Below are 19,508 nucleotides of genomic sequence, written 5' to 3' on the forward strand. Positions count from 1 at the left end.
AAATGTTTTTAATAACATCATAGGATTTTAGAGTTGGAAGGAACATGCTATATCAGTATCAGATGAAGGATGTTTAGCTTGAAGCAGACACAAAGAAACGGGGCTGTTGAGAAGAGATACAACAGCTGTTCTCCAATGTTTGAAGAGTTGTCATAGGGATCTGGTCCCACAGGGCAGAATCAGGAGCAAAGAGCAAAAAGCAAAGAGACTGAAGAAATCTCCAATGATTAAAGCTGTCCAAAAGTGGCCTGATTCCAAAGGGGAGAAAGATACTTCCCTCCTTGGCAGCTTTTAAGCAAAACTAGATGATGACCATTTATCAGGTATACCATAATGGTGATTTCTTTGATTAGCTGGATTAGATACTTGGATTGAAGTCCCTTCCAACTCTCAAATTCCCTTACTCTGTGTGACCTTTTCAAGTCATCTATTTCAATCCACTATTTTACTGATGTATAAACTGAGGCAAGCTCTGAATAGTTCTACAAATTTAAGCAAGACCTATTTGGTCACTTTTAGAAATAAACTATGATCTATAAACATGAAATAGTAACAAGGCTCCTTGCAAAGTCTAGACAATGTTCTTTACTGAATCACACTGCTCTGGCAATGTTACAATTACTTTAAAAGCCCCAGATTAGTCAGATCCATATGAGTGAATGCACATAAAATTATTACTTACCATACTACATGAAAAATATTTTTCATGTTGAAACCACTCTGCAGAAAAAGTATTTTATACTACCCAAGGCTCAGCTCAAGATGGACAAAATTTATCTTCTCCACTGCATCCAAAGAAGAAAAAGAACATGGTATACACTGACCTTACAAAGCCGTTAACAATACCCCAAACAGTGTTTAAATTTTGGCAATAATTTTGCTCTAGGTGAGCAAACTTGCCTAAAATGACAATAGAAGGCTTTAAAACAACATAAAGTTTGAAGGAGCTCTGATTTTGGCATATGGATTGTTTAGGCAAATGAACATTACCACGAGTTACTAATAACTCAAAATTATGCCTATGAAAGATTTATAGTTGGTTCAGGTTTAGATCAACTGGTTTGTGAAGAAAATACTTAGTAATTATCACCCAAAGGGCGAGTTTTCCACGGCAAGCAACTAAGAGTAAATGAAAACAAGAATGAGAGAATTTAAAGGCTCTATAGAGAAATTTGTGTTCTAGGCTTATCTTTCTTTTCCTGTCTACATGCACCATATCTTCCCTGTTCCCTACCACAACAATCTTACCCTAGTCTCTCCAGATGATTATTGATTTCTTTCCACCCTGCTCCTCACAATAAAATCTAACTGGAGTTATTCAGACCTGAAAGTTTTGAAAAAATAAACAACAAAGAAAAGGGATAACTTGTGCCCAGGGGGATATAATGTGAAATTGGAGTGTTTTTAACACATAGTTAAAGTGAACATATCTGGTTCATTCAATAATTAATACATCAGAAAACAAAATTAACACTTCTTGTGACAGGCACTTTGTGGCTGGCTCAAAATAAATGAAATAATTAAACGATCAAACTAGGAACTTTAGAAAACAAAATTAGTTGTAATTACTTCATTCATACCAACACTTAAATTATATATTGGTCCAAATACAGGCCACCTTTATAAAATTCTTTTTGAAAGGGAAAGGATATACACTGAAAAAAATTACATAAAATTATTGTTTAAAATGAATTTTTTTTTTTTTGGAGAAATCAATTAAAAGTAAATAAAAGTTTTCTGCCACACAGAAACAAAGCAACACAGCAAATACAAGGAACTTGGGGGAAGTAGGAAAATTGAACATTGCAAACACAGGAAGCTAGAATTTCCATAGCTGAGAGTAAGCAGTTGCTATGTATGAATGAATCACTCTCAGTTGCCCATTATTTCCTGCCCTTCCTCCACACACCCTCCCCCCCCCTTCCTTTTAGGGTAGTCCCTCAATTTGTTGTAAATTCTATTGCTTCATATGAACTACTTCCCTCCCTCTCTTGACTATTATTTTGCTCCAAACCACTGAATTCCATAGCGCCAACTTTAAACTACAAGCCAACAACAGTGAGAAAAATAGAACTCCTCATAGGACACCTATTAAGAGATCTCCTCCCACAATCTAAATAGTCCTCTCCAACCTTGGGGATGTAGGGAAGAGAGGGAGAATTTCTGCAGTAAAATAATCTTAAAATGTATGCAGTGGTAATTTTGTTGTGAAGAACTTGAGGTAGCCCATGTCATAATTCACAAACCTGCTCCCTATCAGGGAAAAGAAAAGATCCCTTGTTTTGGACAGAAAGACGGAACACATTTTAAATGGACTCTTTGTTTTAATTCACTCATTTAGGCACCTGCCATTACTAGCAAAAATTCCCAACATACACTATTCTTACTAACTTAGGGGAAACAACTTTCTGCTGTGCTTTATATATTTTTTTCATTCAAATTGGTTTACAAAATATGCTGTATTTTTGTACTGTCCAATAAAAGGTACATGATTTAAAACAGATCCTATAGAAATGACATGTTATCAGTAATTTACAATTTAAAAAAATCCAGCCACAAAAAAAAAAAAAAGTCAAAGCTAAAAACAAGATTTTGCTACGAATCAGTGCTTCTATCACCCTTCTGAAAGAGGTTATTTTTAATGTGATGTAAAGGCAACATTGAAGATTTTTCTTTAAATTAACCACCTAATTTATCCCTAAAATTACAAAGAATCAAAGTCCCTTTACAGGTCAAGTGCAGTAAACTAGATGTTCTTTCAGCACAAAGCAGCACTAGAAGAAGTAACAGTTGTAGATGGAGTGGACTAGTTTTTCAGGGGCTGCTCCAAGATTAACATACATATATCAGACGTTATTCATCCAAGATCACAGACACAAATACAGATTGGATGTGAAGGAAGCATGTGTCACACTTGGAGATGACAATGTCCACTGTCTTTGTATCTTTCTGTATTGGATGACTTTTTAAAAACAATTTTTAAGTCAGGTCATGTCAAGCAGGCTGCTGTTGCCAGTTGCCAATGGTGAATAGCATCATGATGAGGTATGAAAGCTCTGCACATCCCAAAGACCCAGCAGGGCTCCCCATGAATGTAGGGAAGGCTCATCAATGGTAACTTTTCAAATGGTTTACTTTGGGGGTGACTGTGAATCCTAGAAAACAAGAAAAAAATCCAAAGCTGCATGAAAGGGCATGTTCAGAACAGAAGTGAGCAGCTTTCCTTTAGAACCCATTGGCACAGAAGGGCAACAGCAAGTCTTCTCTGATGGTGTCCCAACGTTGTATCTCGATGGCCAACTAGCACTGAGAAGAAACCATATTCAACTGTCGTTTCTTAAGTCTTTCATCCAAGATCCGGTCCAAACATGCTGTGGACTAGATGAGGTACTGTTTGTCGGTACAGATGAGGGTCATCATGCACACAGCACCTCACCAACACAGCCACCAACACAGCACTAATTCAAGGATTGTAGTACTAGTAAGGGGATGGAATCATTAGTGAAATTAAAAGAAAATCCATGCCCTCTTTTCAATTAAAATAGTGCTATAATGAAAAGGTGGGTATTTTTTTGTGGGGAGGGGAAGGGAACATAAGATAGGGAGCTGTGGTCAGAACTATATTTCATAGCTGGAAGAACCATAACACTATCCAGTTTTCCTGGTTATTTCCTTATTATTATTATTCCTGGTGTTAATATTAAAACAGATTCAAGATGGTCTAGGCTAAAAGAGTTGTGTTTACAGCATGAATGTGTTAAGATCAAGCTGCCTAAGAACAACAACAACAACAACAACAAAAAAAAACAATCCTCAAGCAATCTTTAAATGGATGTTTTCTGACAGCCACAGAGAGTGAAAGCACCTAGGGAGAACTTCAATACCTTAAGGACCTTGGTCAGGACCACAAAGCCTGAAACATTTCTTCATTAATGCAGAGACATTGCTTCTGGTCACATCATGTTCAGGTCTGGGGAGATGTCATGTAGGTTTTAATTCTGAGAGTCCTCATAACAGCATTAAAACTGAACCACTTCCAAATCCTAAAATGTTCATGACCAAAGGGGAGCAACAGCCATATATGCCCCTTTATCTCTTTTCTTCTAAGGGGCCCTGCAACCCAGATCATGGTACTTAGACTTTATAGAATAAAAATGTCAATTAATTCTTCATCACTTTTGACAACCAAAAAGCACATTCACCACAGACTGAAGATAAGGGGGCGCTGATGGCTTACTTTAATATCTGAAGAGTTGTATGGATGGGGGAGGGATAAAGGGTAAGGAGTTCATCAATCTCACTGAGGATAATGCCAATTTGGCTGGAGTTAATCACCAACTAATCCAAGGGGTTACTGTGGAAGAGCACGAGAAAAGAACTCTGAAGTACACACAATATGTCTACCTCTCCTTTGACTTATAAGCAAGTTGTGTGGAATAAAAGATAAAATGTTAGTATTATCTTTTGTCAGTATAATATTTTTTTTTTTCCATTTAAAGGGGAACAAAGGGGCAATAATTTTTTTTTTCCAACAAAGGCAGGGATCCGTATTAATATAAATGTTCCCACACAACTCTTGTAAAATATAAATGCCGATATCCAAAGCCTATTGGTTTTCCATAAGAGGGTGGGCCATTCTGGTTACCCCTTTGTTAAGGGGGTATTCCACCACAAAGAGCCAGGTTTTCCAGATGTGTGTAAGAGAGCAGGTGCGCAAGGCAAGCAAATGAGCGCAAACAGTATTATGGAAAACATTGAGAAATTAGCTCCATGAGGGCTGTGGGCTCCACAAGAGGACTTGATCAAGTAGCCTGATCTGACACAGGAACATAAAAGAACTTTTCTTCAAAGCTGGAAACCTTCCATGGGAGCCTCACATTGCTGGAAAATGTATTGCTGCTGGTCAAGATCAACTGAAGGTGCGATGCTGCTGTCCTCATCCTCCGTCCCAAAGTAATGCTCAATGAGATCAAAAGCCTTCTGGTAGATTTCCTGATTTTCATGACTCTGCAGAAATTCAATTTTATCCAGACCTGCAAGCATAAAGTAAACACAATGAGTATAGATTCTATGACAATATACAGCCTCCAAAAAAAGTATACTTACATAATGATATTTATATATGATGTTTATATAGCACTTCATATTAAAAATGCTTTTCATACATTACTTTATCTGATTTTTACAGCAATCTTGTGAACTAGGCAGTAGAAAAGGAAATAAGTTTTCATTAAGTGCATATTGTGTAACAGGCACTGTGCTAAGTATTTTACAACTATTTTCTCATTTTTTATATCAAGGCAGCTAAATGGTACAGTGGAGAAATCACTGGCCCAGGAGTCAGGAACCTGAGTTCAAATGCGACATCAGACATTAACACTTATAAGCTGTGTGATCCTGGCCAAGACATTTGTCTTCAATTGAGAAAAGGAGAGAGGGGGAGCAGAGAAGGAAAAAGGAAGGAGGGAGAGAGAAAGAAAAAGGAGGGAGAGGCGAGACAGAGGGAAGGAAGGAAGGGAAAGAAAGAGAGAGAGACTAGGGCTCTCTGCCTTCTCAGTGACTCAATTTCCATAGTTTAAGGGAGTATCATACTGGCAGGTCTCTCTATCAGAGAGAGACCACAAGTGGTCAAAAACTAAGGCAGAAAGCAAAGAGCAGGATGAACTACCCATAAAACTAAAAGATTTCAAGGATAGGAACTGGACCTATGTTTCTACTGATCCTAGAACCATTTTTTGAAGTGTGAGCAAGAAACTATAGTTAAAAATCTAGAGTGGCCAGGATAGATTAATTATGGGAGTGGGTTCAAATTGTCAATACTCATCTCATGAGTTGGCAGATTCTACTGACTTTAAAATCTTCCCTTCTAGTAGAACAATGCAAGCCAATACTGGAAGGCAAGTATAGGCTATCCAAACATTCACATTTGGTTAGAAAGCAAAGTAGAAATAAAAGTAGCCAGATAGGAAAATATGAATGAAAATATTTACAGCCTGTGTCACAAATTAGATCACAAATGCAGAAAGGAGACCCAGAAAAGATGATACTAACAAAAGCAATTTCAAACACATCTACTACAAAACCATGCCTTACCATATGCTTCCTCGATCAATGCACAGTAAGGGTTAATGCCATTGCCATTCCTCTTGGCTTCTTGTTCCCCAAGCCTCAGGATGTTTTCTAATCCATTGAGGGCAACTTGTACAATCTTAGAGTCCATGACTGTGAGGAGATCACAAAGGGGTTTGATACAACCAAGTTCCACTAGGTACCTAAAAAACAAAGTAAAAGTACTTTACTCAAACTAAGAGCTCAGTTTCTCTAGATCATGTGATATTGAAGTGATCTTGTTTAACAGAGACAGCTTCAATCAATCATGTTTGCCACTTATCATGAGAAGGCTTTATCTGGATCTTAGCAGAAGAAAAAAAAAAAAAAAAAAGATAATGAAACACATTTTTTTCCCCCCTGTCATCACTCAGAATTATATTTCTTTATTCCAAGATGTGACTGGAATGATACTTTTGTGGGAGAAGAGTTGAATAAGGAGAACAAAATTGTGTAGGTGATTTGGAGGGCTTGGATTAGTAAAGAGGAAGACTCAAAGAAGGAAAACATATTGTTGTGAAAAGAGAAAAGAATAAGTGGAAGAATTAGGGTAAAGTAATTCAAAGAATGAATGGTGGAAGGAGCAAGTTGGTGAAACAAACTTGGGGAAAGTGGTGGAATATAGCTATAGAACTGTCAAAAGCACATTTTTCTCTCCTCTCTCTCTTCTTCTTCCCCTCTTCCTCCAGCCTCCTATCTACCTACAGAGAGAGAGAGAGCCTATTTAAAAACACATACAAGGTAGTGGAGAGAGGGCACTAGGACTTGGAGAGAATTAGAAAAGCTTTCATGCAGAGATGGTACTGGAGGTGAATTTTAATTATTACAAGTGATTTAGATAATTATGCCATCTGATTCTTTCTGTGCTTAAAAAAGCAAAAAAAAAAAAAAAAAAAAAAAAAAAGTGACACCATGTAGACACTTAGCAAAAGTATTTAATATTCACTTAACTAAAAAATTTTCCACTATGAGCATAATCATCTCTTACTGTACATTATACTCACTCATACTTCAAGATTTCTTTACTATGTTTTGCATGATTGCACATATATAACCTATATTAAATTGTTTACTGTCTTAGGGAAGTAGGTGAAGAAGAGAGGGAGAAAATTTAGAATTCAAAATTTAAAAAAAATGTTAAATTTTGTTTTTCTATAACTGGAAAAATACTATTAAGAAAAGGCTTCTTCACCATATGCAATCAAGATGATTCCTCTTTTCTTTTCAATGTAGTAACTAATGCCTCTCAAAAACCTTTTTTTGGGGACTACTCTAGTATTGTAATCTATCCCTCCCCTGAACTTACTCTACTTAATAAATCACTCATTAAATTAAATAAAACAATTTTTATAACATCTACATTTTTATTTTTTGCATTTTATCTTTCATCAGTTCATATTTATTGTAATTTATTTCAAGCTACTTCAGAACAAAGTAGCGCCTATAATGCACTGCACCTCGAAGATTCTTAATAAAACTTTTGATTGAATTTAATTTGGCATTGACAGAGAATCCATTTAAAAAAAAATAATAAAGGAAAGGATTTAATAGTGTTATACAGCAAAACTGCAATTAACATCTTTGGAAATCAATTTACTGGACCAGGAAAACAGGAAAGCATAGTTCTCTTTAAGTAAAGAAATTCACCTTTTTTGGATAGCAGAATGTTCAACTAAGATATAATATTACAATTCAAAGCTGAGGAAGATTTGTTCTGAACTCACTGGATGAACAAACTATATTATAAATACAGAATATAACTGACTTCAGATCACTGCTACTTCGGCTGTAGGCTATAGATCCTAGACTATGGACTTATTTTCAATCTACAGAATTTGAAACAACAAAGTCAAGCCAAGATTAAAATAACTTTATTACTAAGACTTAAGGGACTATAAATAAAGTGAGACAGGCCTTAAAGGGCTTTTCAAAGAGAACTTTTGTCTTTCCATTGTCTTCTAGACTTATTCAAACCTTTCTCAAGCTTTTCCCTCAAGCCTCCAGAAAACGCTGGGCAATCCCCTATACTAATCCCAAACTATGTACTACTAAACTACTAATTCCCTCTCCTCTTAGGAATATTTATATTCTTGAATTTGTTACCCAAAGTTTGCAGCTTAGTAATGGGTTTGGATCAATTCTGGCAATAGTATTTGCCTAAATGTAGCTAGGATACAGTTGAAATGTATAATTAAATATAACTGAAGTCACAATGCCCCAGAAAGCTATTTTTCATTTCTATCTACTTTTCCCTTACCCGCTACTAAATGAGCCAACTCATTCACTCTCAAAGGCACAGAAGATAGAAACAATATATGGAAAGAGTAATTTTAAAAAAATATATAAAATACATTCCTATATGAGTACTTACTTTATCTGTTCAGCTGAACCCCCAGAAGTGGCATTTGTAATAGCCCAAGCAGCTTCTTTCCTTGTCCGAAACTCAGCAGTTTGTAATATGTTAATGAGAGCTGGAAAAATGTTGGCATCTATCACAGTCTACAAGAAAAATTAAAATTGCAATGATAAAGGATCAGTGTGAGGGAAATTAGTCTTTAACTATAGATCTAACTTTTAATGCCAACTTCATCAACTAGTTCCTTTTAACCAAAAAGTGTGATTTTTTTTTAAAAGTTTTAATCTTCAAGCCAATCTGTTAACATAACACTGAAACAGTAATTTTTTTTTTAGTATTTTCAGGGTCTATCTATAGCATAGTGCCTCATGTGTAGTGGGTTACTTAGTCAACATTTACTGAATTATACTGGCATAACATTTTTCTCTTCTGGTTTCCTTTCTACCTTTCTTATGCTTCCTTTTCATTTATTAATTCCTTGCTCTTCCTATCTCTAAATTAGGGAAGAGAAGGAAGGAAATAGCATTTATACAGTGCCTGTTCTGTACTAACTTAGCACTTTTTATAAATATTATCTCATTTGATTCTCAATCATCATGGGAGGTAAGTGCTAGTAATACTGTTCTTATTTTTATAGATGAAGAAACAGAAGCAGAGATAAAATGATTTGACTATGGTCACATTCCCAGTGCATTTCTGAAAGAGATTCAATTTCAAGTCTCATCTTCCTGACTTCAGGTCTAATGCTTTATCCACTACACTATCAATACCTAATATTTTCCAATTCAAATGGGCAACAAGGTTCAATCCTTTGTTTAACTTGTATGATACCCCATGGACAGGCAATATTGTCCATGAGATTTTCTTAGCAAAGATAATTGCTTCTACAATGCACCCTGACTTTACTACCATATTCCTTTCTATAATCTACCAAGTCAAGCTCTCACTTTGCACCTAGATTTTCTCCAATAATCTGTCTCCCTATCTCCAATTCATCTTATAAACTACCACTGCAGTAATATTCCTAAAATGATACTTTTTCTAATCATATCACTCTTCTAGTTAAGAACTTAAAAATATCATAAAGTTTAAAGATTTAAGCCTAATATTTAAGGTTTTCTATCAACAGGTTCCATTTTAAAATTATTCAACCCTATCAATATAGATCTTCTACAACCAGAGAATCATGGATTCCAAGGGTACACAATACTGGCCCCCCAAGGAAAGTCAAAATGGAAAACTTAAAAACTTTTGACCTTCAGTGAGCCCTCAAGAAGACTAAAATTTTAAGAAGCTAGATGCAGTGGTCCTCAAACTGTTGGAGGCCCAGACTATAGTAAAAAAAAAAACTCACACTGTCTCCACCCCTCAAGACCATTTGCCGTATCCCGGCAAGCCACATAAACATCCTCAGCCAGCCGCGTCTGCCCCGCGGGCCATAGTTTGAGAACCCTTGAGCTAGAGTCTTTCTTAAACATTAGAAGCCTTCATTAGCAAGTGAATGTAGATCTAGTTTCAGAGAAGAACTATAAAAATCTTGATCAACATTTAGTATTTTTAAAAGTTGCTGGACTCTTCTTTTGGAAAGTGAGAAGAAAGGTTTCTTAAGGAGCACTGAAAAGGTTCCATTCAAAGATAATACTTGTATCCTCCCAATATAAACACATATCTTTCTAACGACTAAAAATTACTCTGTATTGACAAGTTATTTCTTTAATCCCCTTTATAACTCCAGAAGATGGGGAAAGGGACAAAGAAAAGTAGATGAGAATGGGTAAAAGGTAAACTTTGGTTATTTTAAATCCTTCCTTAGGACTTAAGTGATCAGAACTAACTGAATGCCACAAAATATATCACCTTTGATTTAAGGAACAACAGCTTATCTATAGAGATCTGCTCTTATATATAATTGTTGGCTATTATCACTCCTTCTCTCTGGATTCTTCCTTCCCTTCCTTTCTGACCTGGTATAATGCTTAAGTACTACTTGTATAAAGGAGGCAAATGTAAGAAGAAAATAATTTATAGGAAAATGACCCTCAATAATCTCAGAATAAAATAATTTCAAATAGATCCACTAAAGAAAAACCACTTCATTCAGCAAAAATAAAAGCAACCTTTAAAGTATCACACAACATCTGAAAGACATACGCCAATAAAAAAATGGCCAGAAGGGAGAAAAGGTAGAACATAATTTAAGAAGATCTAATATGTATGACTAAATAAGAACAAGAAAATGAAATAATACTACAAAATTTGGAGTCTTTAGTATAAGAATGAACACAAACATGTTATTTTTATTGTTAGTACTACAAAAAAAAATAATCATATGAATCTGACTGAAACATGAAAAGTTTTAACTATGACTTTATTATTACCTGGATCTGAGCCCTGTTTCCAGCTGTGATATTAGATATTGTCCAACAGGCTTCTTTTTTGATAGATTCCTTTGGGCTACTGAGTAAATGCAATAAACTCTGCAGAGCTGAGCAATTCAAAATTACCTTAAAAAAAAGTTCGGAGTATTTTTTATTACAATATTACAAAATAACCCCTTAATTTTTAGCACTAACCTGGGTAAAGTTATGACTTAGTAAGTTAAGTTCTCTTCATTTAAACTTTCAGATAATACTTTTAAACCCAAATGTTTTCTCCAAATATTACAACAGTATTAACTTTGAATATTAAATCATTTCATTCTAACAGTTAAGTTACACTTAAACATATAAAAAGGGACTAATAGATTATCTTCTAAATCAATTTGTTTTTAAACATAAAATATGCCATGAATCAATCTTCACTATATCCAAGATACACAAACATGGATTTTATATATGTGCAATAGGAATGCCCTTAAGCATGCCAGCAAATGATATTTATAACTAATATATGAAAACTAACATTGGGATTGAGTCATCTACCTGCCCTTGGTATATTCAAAATAATACAGATGGATGGATAACTTGAGTGGTCAGAAAAGTTAGACCATTAAAAAAAAAATGGTCAGTTATCATTTGATGAAGGAAAATTAACTTAAAATTGAGCCAATCATTCAATGAATATCTGGCATATGCAGTGCATTATACTAAATTAATGTTGAGAGGATATGGGGAGACTAGGAATGGGACAAAGCTATATAAAAGTCTCTTCTCCAAGAATTTACAAAAAATTAAACAATATTACAAAAGGTATTACTATAGCAGTAAACATTCTGAACAGCTGTCGGAGAAAGCAGAAAAGGTAATATTTTTAAGTAGAATTGGAAAAAATACCTCAGAGATTAGTCTAATCCCCTGATTTTATAGATGAAGTCTAGGCACCCAAAAGGTAAAGTAACTTGCTCAATATGTCATAAAGCACAAAGTAGGTTCACATTTAGGCTTCCTAATTCCTAATTTAGTGGTTTTTTCCATTACACTTTATTGTGTTTAGGCTTTGAATATTAATTAAGATTTTATAGGAGCGAAAGATTGAACAAAGGAAAAGAGATTTGGCCACTGTACTGTTTTCAGAATACACTAATCAAATTGGCTTGACTTCCAAAGAAAGTTATCACAAGAGAATACTGGAAGAGTATTGTCTTTCTACTGAATGACACCAAATCATGGAATGCTATGACAGCCAATCTAAAGAGAGGGAAAGATGAAGATAATGAAGCAAAAGGAAATGAAGCTGTCATAATCAGCTGAGGTACATCATGAGTACTTTTAGCTTAAAAAACAAATTTGGCTACATGCTTATACAGGAACCACTGGATATGATGGAAGGTTTAAAAAGCAGCTAACTGCAGTAAAACTTCAACATACTGAATAACAATATAAATATTGAAGGAAAAGTGCTAGACACCACTTACTTATGATAGCACAGTATCCATCATACATTACATCTGTATAAATCTTTACAAAAAAATTAATCTTTACTCCTTTCCCTCTAGTAGAATGTTAAGATCCTTGAGAGAAAGGATGCTCACTTTTTGCCTTTTCTTTTCCACATCTTAGAACAATGCTTCAAATAAATGGGAGGTATATAATTCTCATTAAAATTGGAAGTTTATGTGGCTAAGTGTACTATAACTACTCAATCATACCTGTGTCTGAACATCATCACCTGTAACAATGTTTCCTACAGCTCGTAAAGCAGGAGAAACCACCTTGTAGTCATTATGCCTGCAATTATAAAAAGATTTCTTTTTCACAACAATTTATTTAATGTGATCCACATTATGCAACATCACCATGGAATTAAGGTGACCCTTTGCTTTTGAAAACTATATCAGAGTAGGACAGGTTCTGGTATCCCTTATAATCCTGGAAAAGCTTCAATTACAGACCCAAAGATGTGTGTCTCATATACATCTTCCTGGGCCTGTCTGAGGACTACTCTAGCATTAAAAAGGACTGGAATTTAAGAATATCTTGAAGGATCAAGTTGCATCAATTGACACACTACATTTTTTTTAAATCAATATAGCAAAGAAAACAATTTTCATTTCAAAGAAAAATTATAGAACCTACTTGTAATTGTATTTCAAAATACAATTGCACAGATAGGAGAAAATGTAGTAAACTTGTTTTTAGTACTAGCAAAGTGGAGAGAAGCTCGTCACCAGAAGGCTGGACACCAAACTTTGTTTGGCCCTGGTTCCTTACGAAAACACCAAGGTACAGAGGACTTGGAAGCAAGTGCCAAAACATTTTTTTGAAAAGTTATGAGTTGACCCCTTTGTTGTTTTTTGAGGAGCTTAATAAACTAAAACATATTCACCAGATAGGGATTAGAAATAAAAGGGATTAGAGCTTAAGGTCAGTAGGTGATTTCTAGAGAAATGAACATTTATACCACAGAGGCTTCAGTTTCTCTATCTTTAAAAATCTTCACAATTTCATTTAAATCTTTTCTCTTGTTTAGTCCAGAGATACAATGAACATTTTGCTCTTAAAACTTCTTTATTTGAAGACAATAATTGAATTGCCTCAACCCTCTCTTCTTCAGAGAACACTGATTCCATCAATCTTTTGTTATTTATTTTCATTTGATCATAATTATAACCCTTTTAAAAGTTGTTTTTTTTTTTTTTTAAAGATTATATTGTTTGAATTCTCTATTCTAGAATAGAAATGACAGGCTAGTTCCTATCCTTTGAGCATTATAATCTGTGTGCACATGCACACAATACATGTGTTTATGTGTACATACAAACAATACACTGTATTGTCTCACACGAAGCTTATGGTCAGCTATGACAGATTTTTCTTTTCTAATATTTTCCTCCTTTCTATAATAGTATTGTTGTCTTTGTTCTCAATTTGCCCTTATTCCTACTGAATTTTATATTACCCTGTAGAGATATTCCTTAATTAGGTTTAAGTCAAGAGTATTAGCAGCCTCACCTGAACTAGGTCATCTATAAATTCAAAAAGTACATTTTCAAATTCAGGTGATCAATAAAAAACAGTAAATAGAAGTGACTTCATTATATTCCTTATGTCTCACAGATTATTAAAAACATCATAAAACACAGAATACAGAAAAATAAGATGCAGTATTAATTATAAATCATAATTAACATCAAGGCATCTGTGCATACATAAGGGATTAAGCACCAACTGTGAGATAAAGAAAGTGAATGTTCACTTTTTAGTGGGTAATTTTGTCTAGTGCGTAGGATACTCAACCACTCAGAGGCTGCTATTTTCTAATACTATATATAGCCTGAAATCTTGACAAAGCAAGAATAATTAACTATTCTTTTATTTAACTTTTTTCACAAAATAAATAGCATTGAGGTGGCTGGGTTATATAGGTAGTACACCTGAAGTTTATATATTCTTTTCTCATGTAAAAGCAAATGTGGGGGGTTGCTTTTGCTTAAAACCTTTTTAATTCAACCACAGTTCATTACCCAATCAGGAATATATAACTATGGGGAATAGGAATGAAAAGTGCTTTCTACTATAGAGTTGTCTGAAACACAGAGATTAAATGACTTTCCCAGGCACAGTCACATATAAATAGTTATCCAAAAGTCTTAGGACAGTTTTAAGTTTTATTAAGTTTAAAAATGGAGAAAGACTTTTGGCATATCCTATGTGTGTCAGAAATAGGAGCCTAGGTTTACATGGGATCATTAAGTATGGCTATGAAAATTTAGAATAAATACCTGAAATGATAGTCTTGTAACAAAATCATTATAGAAAAAACTAGTTATTTCTGAATTCTTAACATGATGAAAACTGGGAAAATATTTTTTTCCTATATAGGTGGTTGAGTCAACATATAACTATCACTTTTGAAAAACAACCATCACCTAAATCTAGTCTTATATCATTGTTAGGAGACAAAGATTAAGTATCAGCTATAGAAGAAATAATCTTTAGAGTAAACAGAGAGCCAGAAAATAGTAATCACCTTGACTTTCCTACTTTCCCTGAAAGTTAAAATCTTTCAGAAAGCCATATAATTAAAAACAAAAAAAATTCCCTAACAAAACTACATTAATGGTGTTGGTTATTTTAAGGTGACAGTTGTTGGAAGAATAGGGTATCCTCTGATATCAGCTTATAATTCTCTCCTACCTTCTACTGATCTTTGAAATCTTCAGGAAGGGAAACAGCATGTCAGAGCTATAAGATCACTGGTGGTGGCTAGAGTACATTCCTCCCTCTGTGTTCTTTTGGGGGATGGCATACCCCTGCCTCACTGAATAATTAGCCTGGGTCCATAAAATATTGCCCTAGGGCACAGAAGCAGGTAGCCGTCCTCTTTTTGACCCTACATCCTACTAAAGGCAAAAGATAAGGGCTTAAAGGTTGTAACCATGAACAACCCGGGGATGGAGCATATATATAAACAAGGCAAACAAAAAACACCCCCCCCTCCCTCTGTCAAGTAATAGTACACCAGTACTTGCAGTCAAATAAAAAAATTTGAATACTAATTACAAATATGATAGACGGAAACAAAATGACAGATCATAAATTCTTACATCAGTAGCTCCACTAGTCTCCTACATACTCCTGCATCAATTACTGCTTGGATTTTATCATTGGGTCCATCTGACAGATATGATAGTGCCCAGCATGCATCGGCTAGCACATCAGTGTCATTAACAAACAGCAACCAAGAAAGTACATTCAGACAGGGGGAAACCTGCAAAAAGATTGATATGAATTGTGAAAATTCAGTCATACTGAAGTTTAAACCAGAAATAGGAAAATACCCAAGAAAGCAAACAGGCAAATATATGATTATCTATTGAAAAAACTGTACCTGTGTAGTCTTAGACTTACAAGAAGCAGGAGCTATGGCCTTTTTTGCCTTGAACATGCTATATCCTGGCATGTTTAGTTTTCTTTATTATGTTATAGAAGCAAAAAAACACCATGTAGTAGTAACGTTAGGGATGTTTCTAGAAAAGCCAAACTATTTTATAGACTCAAATTTCTGAAAATGTTTCAGTGAGGAAACAAGACAAGAAAACTTACATTTTGGTTACTGTCCTTACAAAAGAGGAAAACACAATCCTTTCTAAGGTTTCAAATTTAGAATCCTGATTTATAAGTTAAATTCATTTAACAAAAAATTAGTCTAGTACAAAAAAAAAAAAAAAAAGAAAAGAAAAAGCAAAGGGGAAGCTCAAGAAGTAACAGTACAAAATATTTTAAAATTTTTAAACATTGGGACACACACACAATCTCTTTTTCCCCCCTCTTTAACATTTGAAATTGGCCTCTGTCTTTATGTTTTTTCCCTCCTGTAATTCTCAATTTTTCACAAATACATACCTTTGCAAAATCTGGAGATGGATTCTTTCCTCTGCAGAGATTAGATAAGGCCCACACTGCATTCCGAGTCATGGTCAAACGGTTCTGCTTTGAAAGTAGCCTATAGGAACACAAAAAATTAAAATATAATTCTTGGTTAAGTGGCAGCAGGGAAACTTTTGATGCTATTGAGAAATAACTAAGATTTGCTTCTCTGTAATAGTAAAACCTCATTAATTTGGACTATATGAATTCAGAATTTCAAACCCTAATTCAAGGTCAGAGTAATAATATCATCATTACCATAATAACATTTACTACAACTATTATGACTATCAAATAGCATTTTACAAAAACACTTTATATATATATTCTCATTTGATTCATAACCCTGTGAATTTTCCCATTTTCCCATTTATACAGATGAAAAAACTAAGGCTTGAAGATGTGACCTATCCCTGGTCAAAGAAAGTCAGACATGAATCTAGGCCTCTTCTGCCTCCAAAAACTACTCTTTCCACTATCTCATTAAGCCTCAACTAGAAAATAGGTAATCTAAAATTACTTCTAAAGCTATAGTGAACTGGGGGCATATAGAAATGTTTTCCTTTCACCAAAACTTTGAACTCAAACAACAGATACTCACTGCAATAGAGGGGGGAGAATGTTGCAGTCTAACACATAGTCCCTACACATGGTGCTGTCTCCAGCGATATTACCAAGAGCCCAGACTGCCTGTGAAAGAATGATTGGTTAGTAAAGAGTTTCACAGTAGATTAATTCCATCTTAATAAGAGGTAGATGCTACCATTACCTATTAATGTATCGCTCCTATGTTAGCCACCTATTACATTATATCTAAAAATACATGATGACATTCATTTCATGACTAGCAAGTGGAGGACAGAAGGGCCTGGCGTGCTATGGTCCATGGGGTCACGAAGAGTCGGACACGACTGAACAACAACAACAACAAAGTGGATCTGATGACAAAGATTCACATTTCTAGGGGGAAAGAAGAAGGAAGGAAACAAACAAGAATAGATTGAGCACTTTCTATGTGCCAGGCATTGTACCAAGCACTGGGGATACAGATACAAGCAAAAGACAGTTCCCGATTCAAGGAATTTACACACAAAAGGAAAATGAAAAGCAGGAATGGGAGATGGAGGGAACAATAATAATTATCTGACAAGTGTGTATTAGTAGATATTAGTACCATATTGTCAAAGGGTATCATAATCCTTGTTTTTGTTAATAATAAGCTTTTCCATAAAACACACTTTGTGATGGGATTCAGGTTGTTATTAAGACTTTTTTTTCAAAATAAAAATATTTAAAATTTGAAAAAATATTTTAAAATATGGATTAAGAATGCTAAAATTAATAGTATTTAACTATTGTTATTACTTAAATCAACCATATTTGCCATATGGCCTAAAATTTAGATCAATCTTTTTTTTTTTTTTTTTTTTAAAGAAAGTACACTTTTAATGTCTTATCAGATTCAAGCCGAGATACCACTTACCTAGTCTCTCTTCCTTCCCTTTTGTTATCAGAGGAAAAAAATTTCCCAACATTTAAGATTAATTCCACATCCTTTTATCTTTGATCCTATCCTTTCCCTACCTCCCCTTCAGAAACTTGATTCAGCATTCATTTTCTCCCTAGTGACAGTTTTATTATAAGCATACATAATATCCCAGCATTCTTGTTCCTTTGACTCAACGCATATTTTTTCTTGGGAAAAAATAGTCTACACTTTGCAGGAAATTATGAATAATGAAAGCATAACCAGAGCTCAAAGAGAAATTGTAACTTTAGCTAAAAAGCCTAATACAATGATCAATGTTATGGTCCTGTAGAATAAATGATGAAATTATCTCACTAAAGAGGAAGGATGTTTTAAGTATACGTCACATATGAATTGTTGGTTAGTTTTTGATTGTTTTTCTGTTAAAAAGGAGGGAGAGCTCAATTGAAGGACACTTCATTGTCCAACTTATAGCCATCTTTACTGGCTGACTTCAATGTGCCTGGAAATCTTTTTTCTCCTTTCTTCCTCCTGGGTTTCTTCAAGACTCAAATAAAGATCTACAAGAAGTCTTTCCCAACTGTCCTTAATCATAGTGCTTTTCCTTTGAGACTATTCACAATTCAACCTTTCTTGGACATAGTTGTTGTCTCCTCTATTATGCTGAGAGCTACTTGAGAGTAGGGATTGTTTATTTTACCTTTTTTTGTATCCATGCTGAACTGTGCCAGACATTCTTAGCTAAAAGGAATGGAATTTAAGAATACTTCAAAGGACCCAAGCTATTATGTCAATTAATGTAGTTCATTTTTTTCATACATAAGAAAATAGGATGAAAATTTTTATTTCAAAGTAAAATTATAATATTTTAATAGCAATTAATGCTCTTGAGCCTTCTAATTCTTTTTTTAAAATCTTTTTTCCCCCAAAACTACTTAATTCTATAAAGGTTCTCAATACATATTGTCCTATATAATTCTGTAGAAGTACTCTATATATACTTCTCTATATAATTCTTTATATGTTTTATCTCTGCTATAGATACTCAATTCTACATCATATAGTTTATATACATAAAAACAATGAAAATGACCACATTTTTGCTGAATTAACAATCAATTAATAAATGATCAGTGTTTTATTTCATAAAATTTTTCATTCAAAATAATTCATAGTAACTACATTCCAGTCTTGGATTCTAAAGTCTAAGTTTTCATTTCAGCTAATATTGGGTTTATGAAATGTCTCTGAGAAACATGGATTGATTTTTAAATAAAGTTGAAGGGAAAACTTATTCTAGTACTGAAAGCCTGATGGTTTTTTACTCAGCAATTTTAATTTTCTTTTTTTTTTATATCTGTTTCTTTACCTGCTCCTGCACATCTTCAAATTCTGAGCTCAACAGCTCTATGAAGATTGGTACAGCTCCCGCTTGAATCACAATTCGAGTCTGAAGAGAATTTCCTGAAGCAATATTTGTCAGCACCCAAGCTGATTCAAACTATGAAAATAAAAAATATTTTTTTTATTGGTATAGTTCACAATTTATACAACATGAAGAATACTCAAGAGTTTGACTAAAGAAAATGAGAATAAGGTAACATTAATGGTGGTTTTCAATAGGTTAAGGGTCTTTTAATAGATAAACTAAAATTCTAAACTGAGTATCACAAACTAAAGAACATTTTATGTAGTCATGCCACTTCAAGTGAAACATTAACTATAATATTTCTGGGCTATACCATTT

General features: G+C 34.2%; 1 protein-coding gene across 4 annotated transcripts in view; it reads right to left on the reverse strand.

Moving 5' to 3' along the window:
* Positions 1-4,727: 4,727 nt before the first annotated feature.
* The window catches only part of KPNA1 (karyopherin subunit alpha 1), a 75,280-nt gene continuing 60,499 nt past the window's right edge, over positions 4,728-19,508 (reverse strand). For all 4 annotated transcript variants that reach the window (XM_074301379.1, XM_074301381.1, XM_074301382.1 and 1 more), the window contains 9 exons: positions 19,131-19,262; positions 16,874-16,962; positions 16,249-16,348; positions 15,450-15,613; positions 12,552-12,630; positions 10,843-10,968; positions 8,480-8,607; positions 6,094-6,272; positions 4,728-5,033 (listed from right to left, as the gene is read on the reverse strand). In XM_074301379.1, the coding sequence (XP_074157480.1) occupies positions 4,846-5,033; positions 6,094-6,272; positions 8,480-8,607; positions 10,843-10,968; positions 12,552-12,630; positions 15,450-15,613; positions 16,249-16,348; positions 16,874-16,962; positions 19,131-19,262 (1,185 nt within the window). In that variant the 3' untranslated portion in view covers positions 4,728-4,845. The remainder of the gene's footprint in view (positions 5,034-6,093; positions 6,273-8,479; positions 8,608-10,842; positions 10,969-12,551; positions 12,631-15,449; positions 15,614-16,248; positions 16,349-16,873; positions 16,963-19,130; positions 19,263-19,508) is intronic.

The sequence above is a fragment of the Sminthopsis crassicaudata genome, chromosome 3 (assembly GCF_048593235.1).
Source record: "Sminthopsis crassicaudata isolate SCR6 chromosome 3, ASM4859323v1, whole genome shotgun sequence".
Classification (NCBI taxonomy): domain Eukaryota; kingdom Metazoa; phylum Chordata; class Mammalia; order Dasyuromorphia; family Dasyuridae; genus Sminthopsis; species Sminthopsis crassicaudata.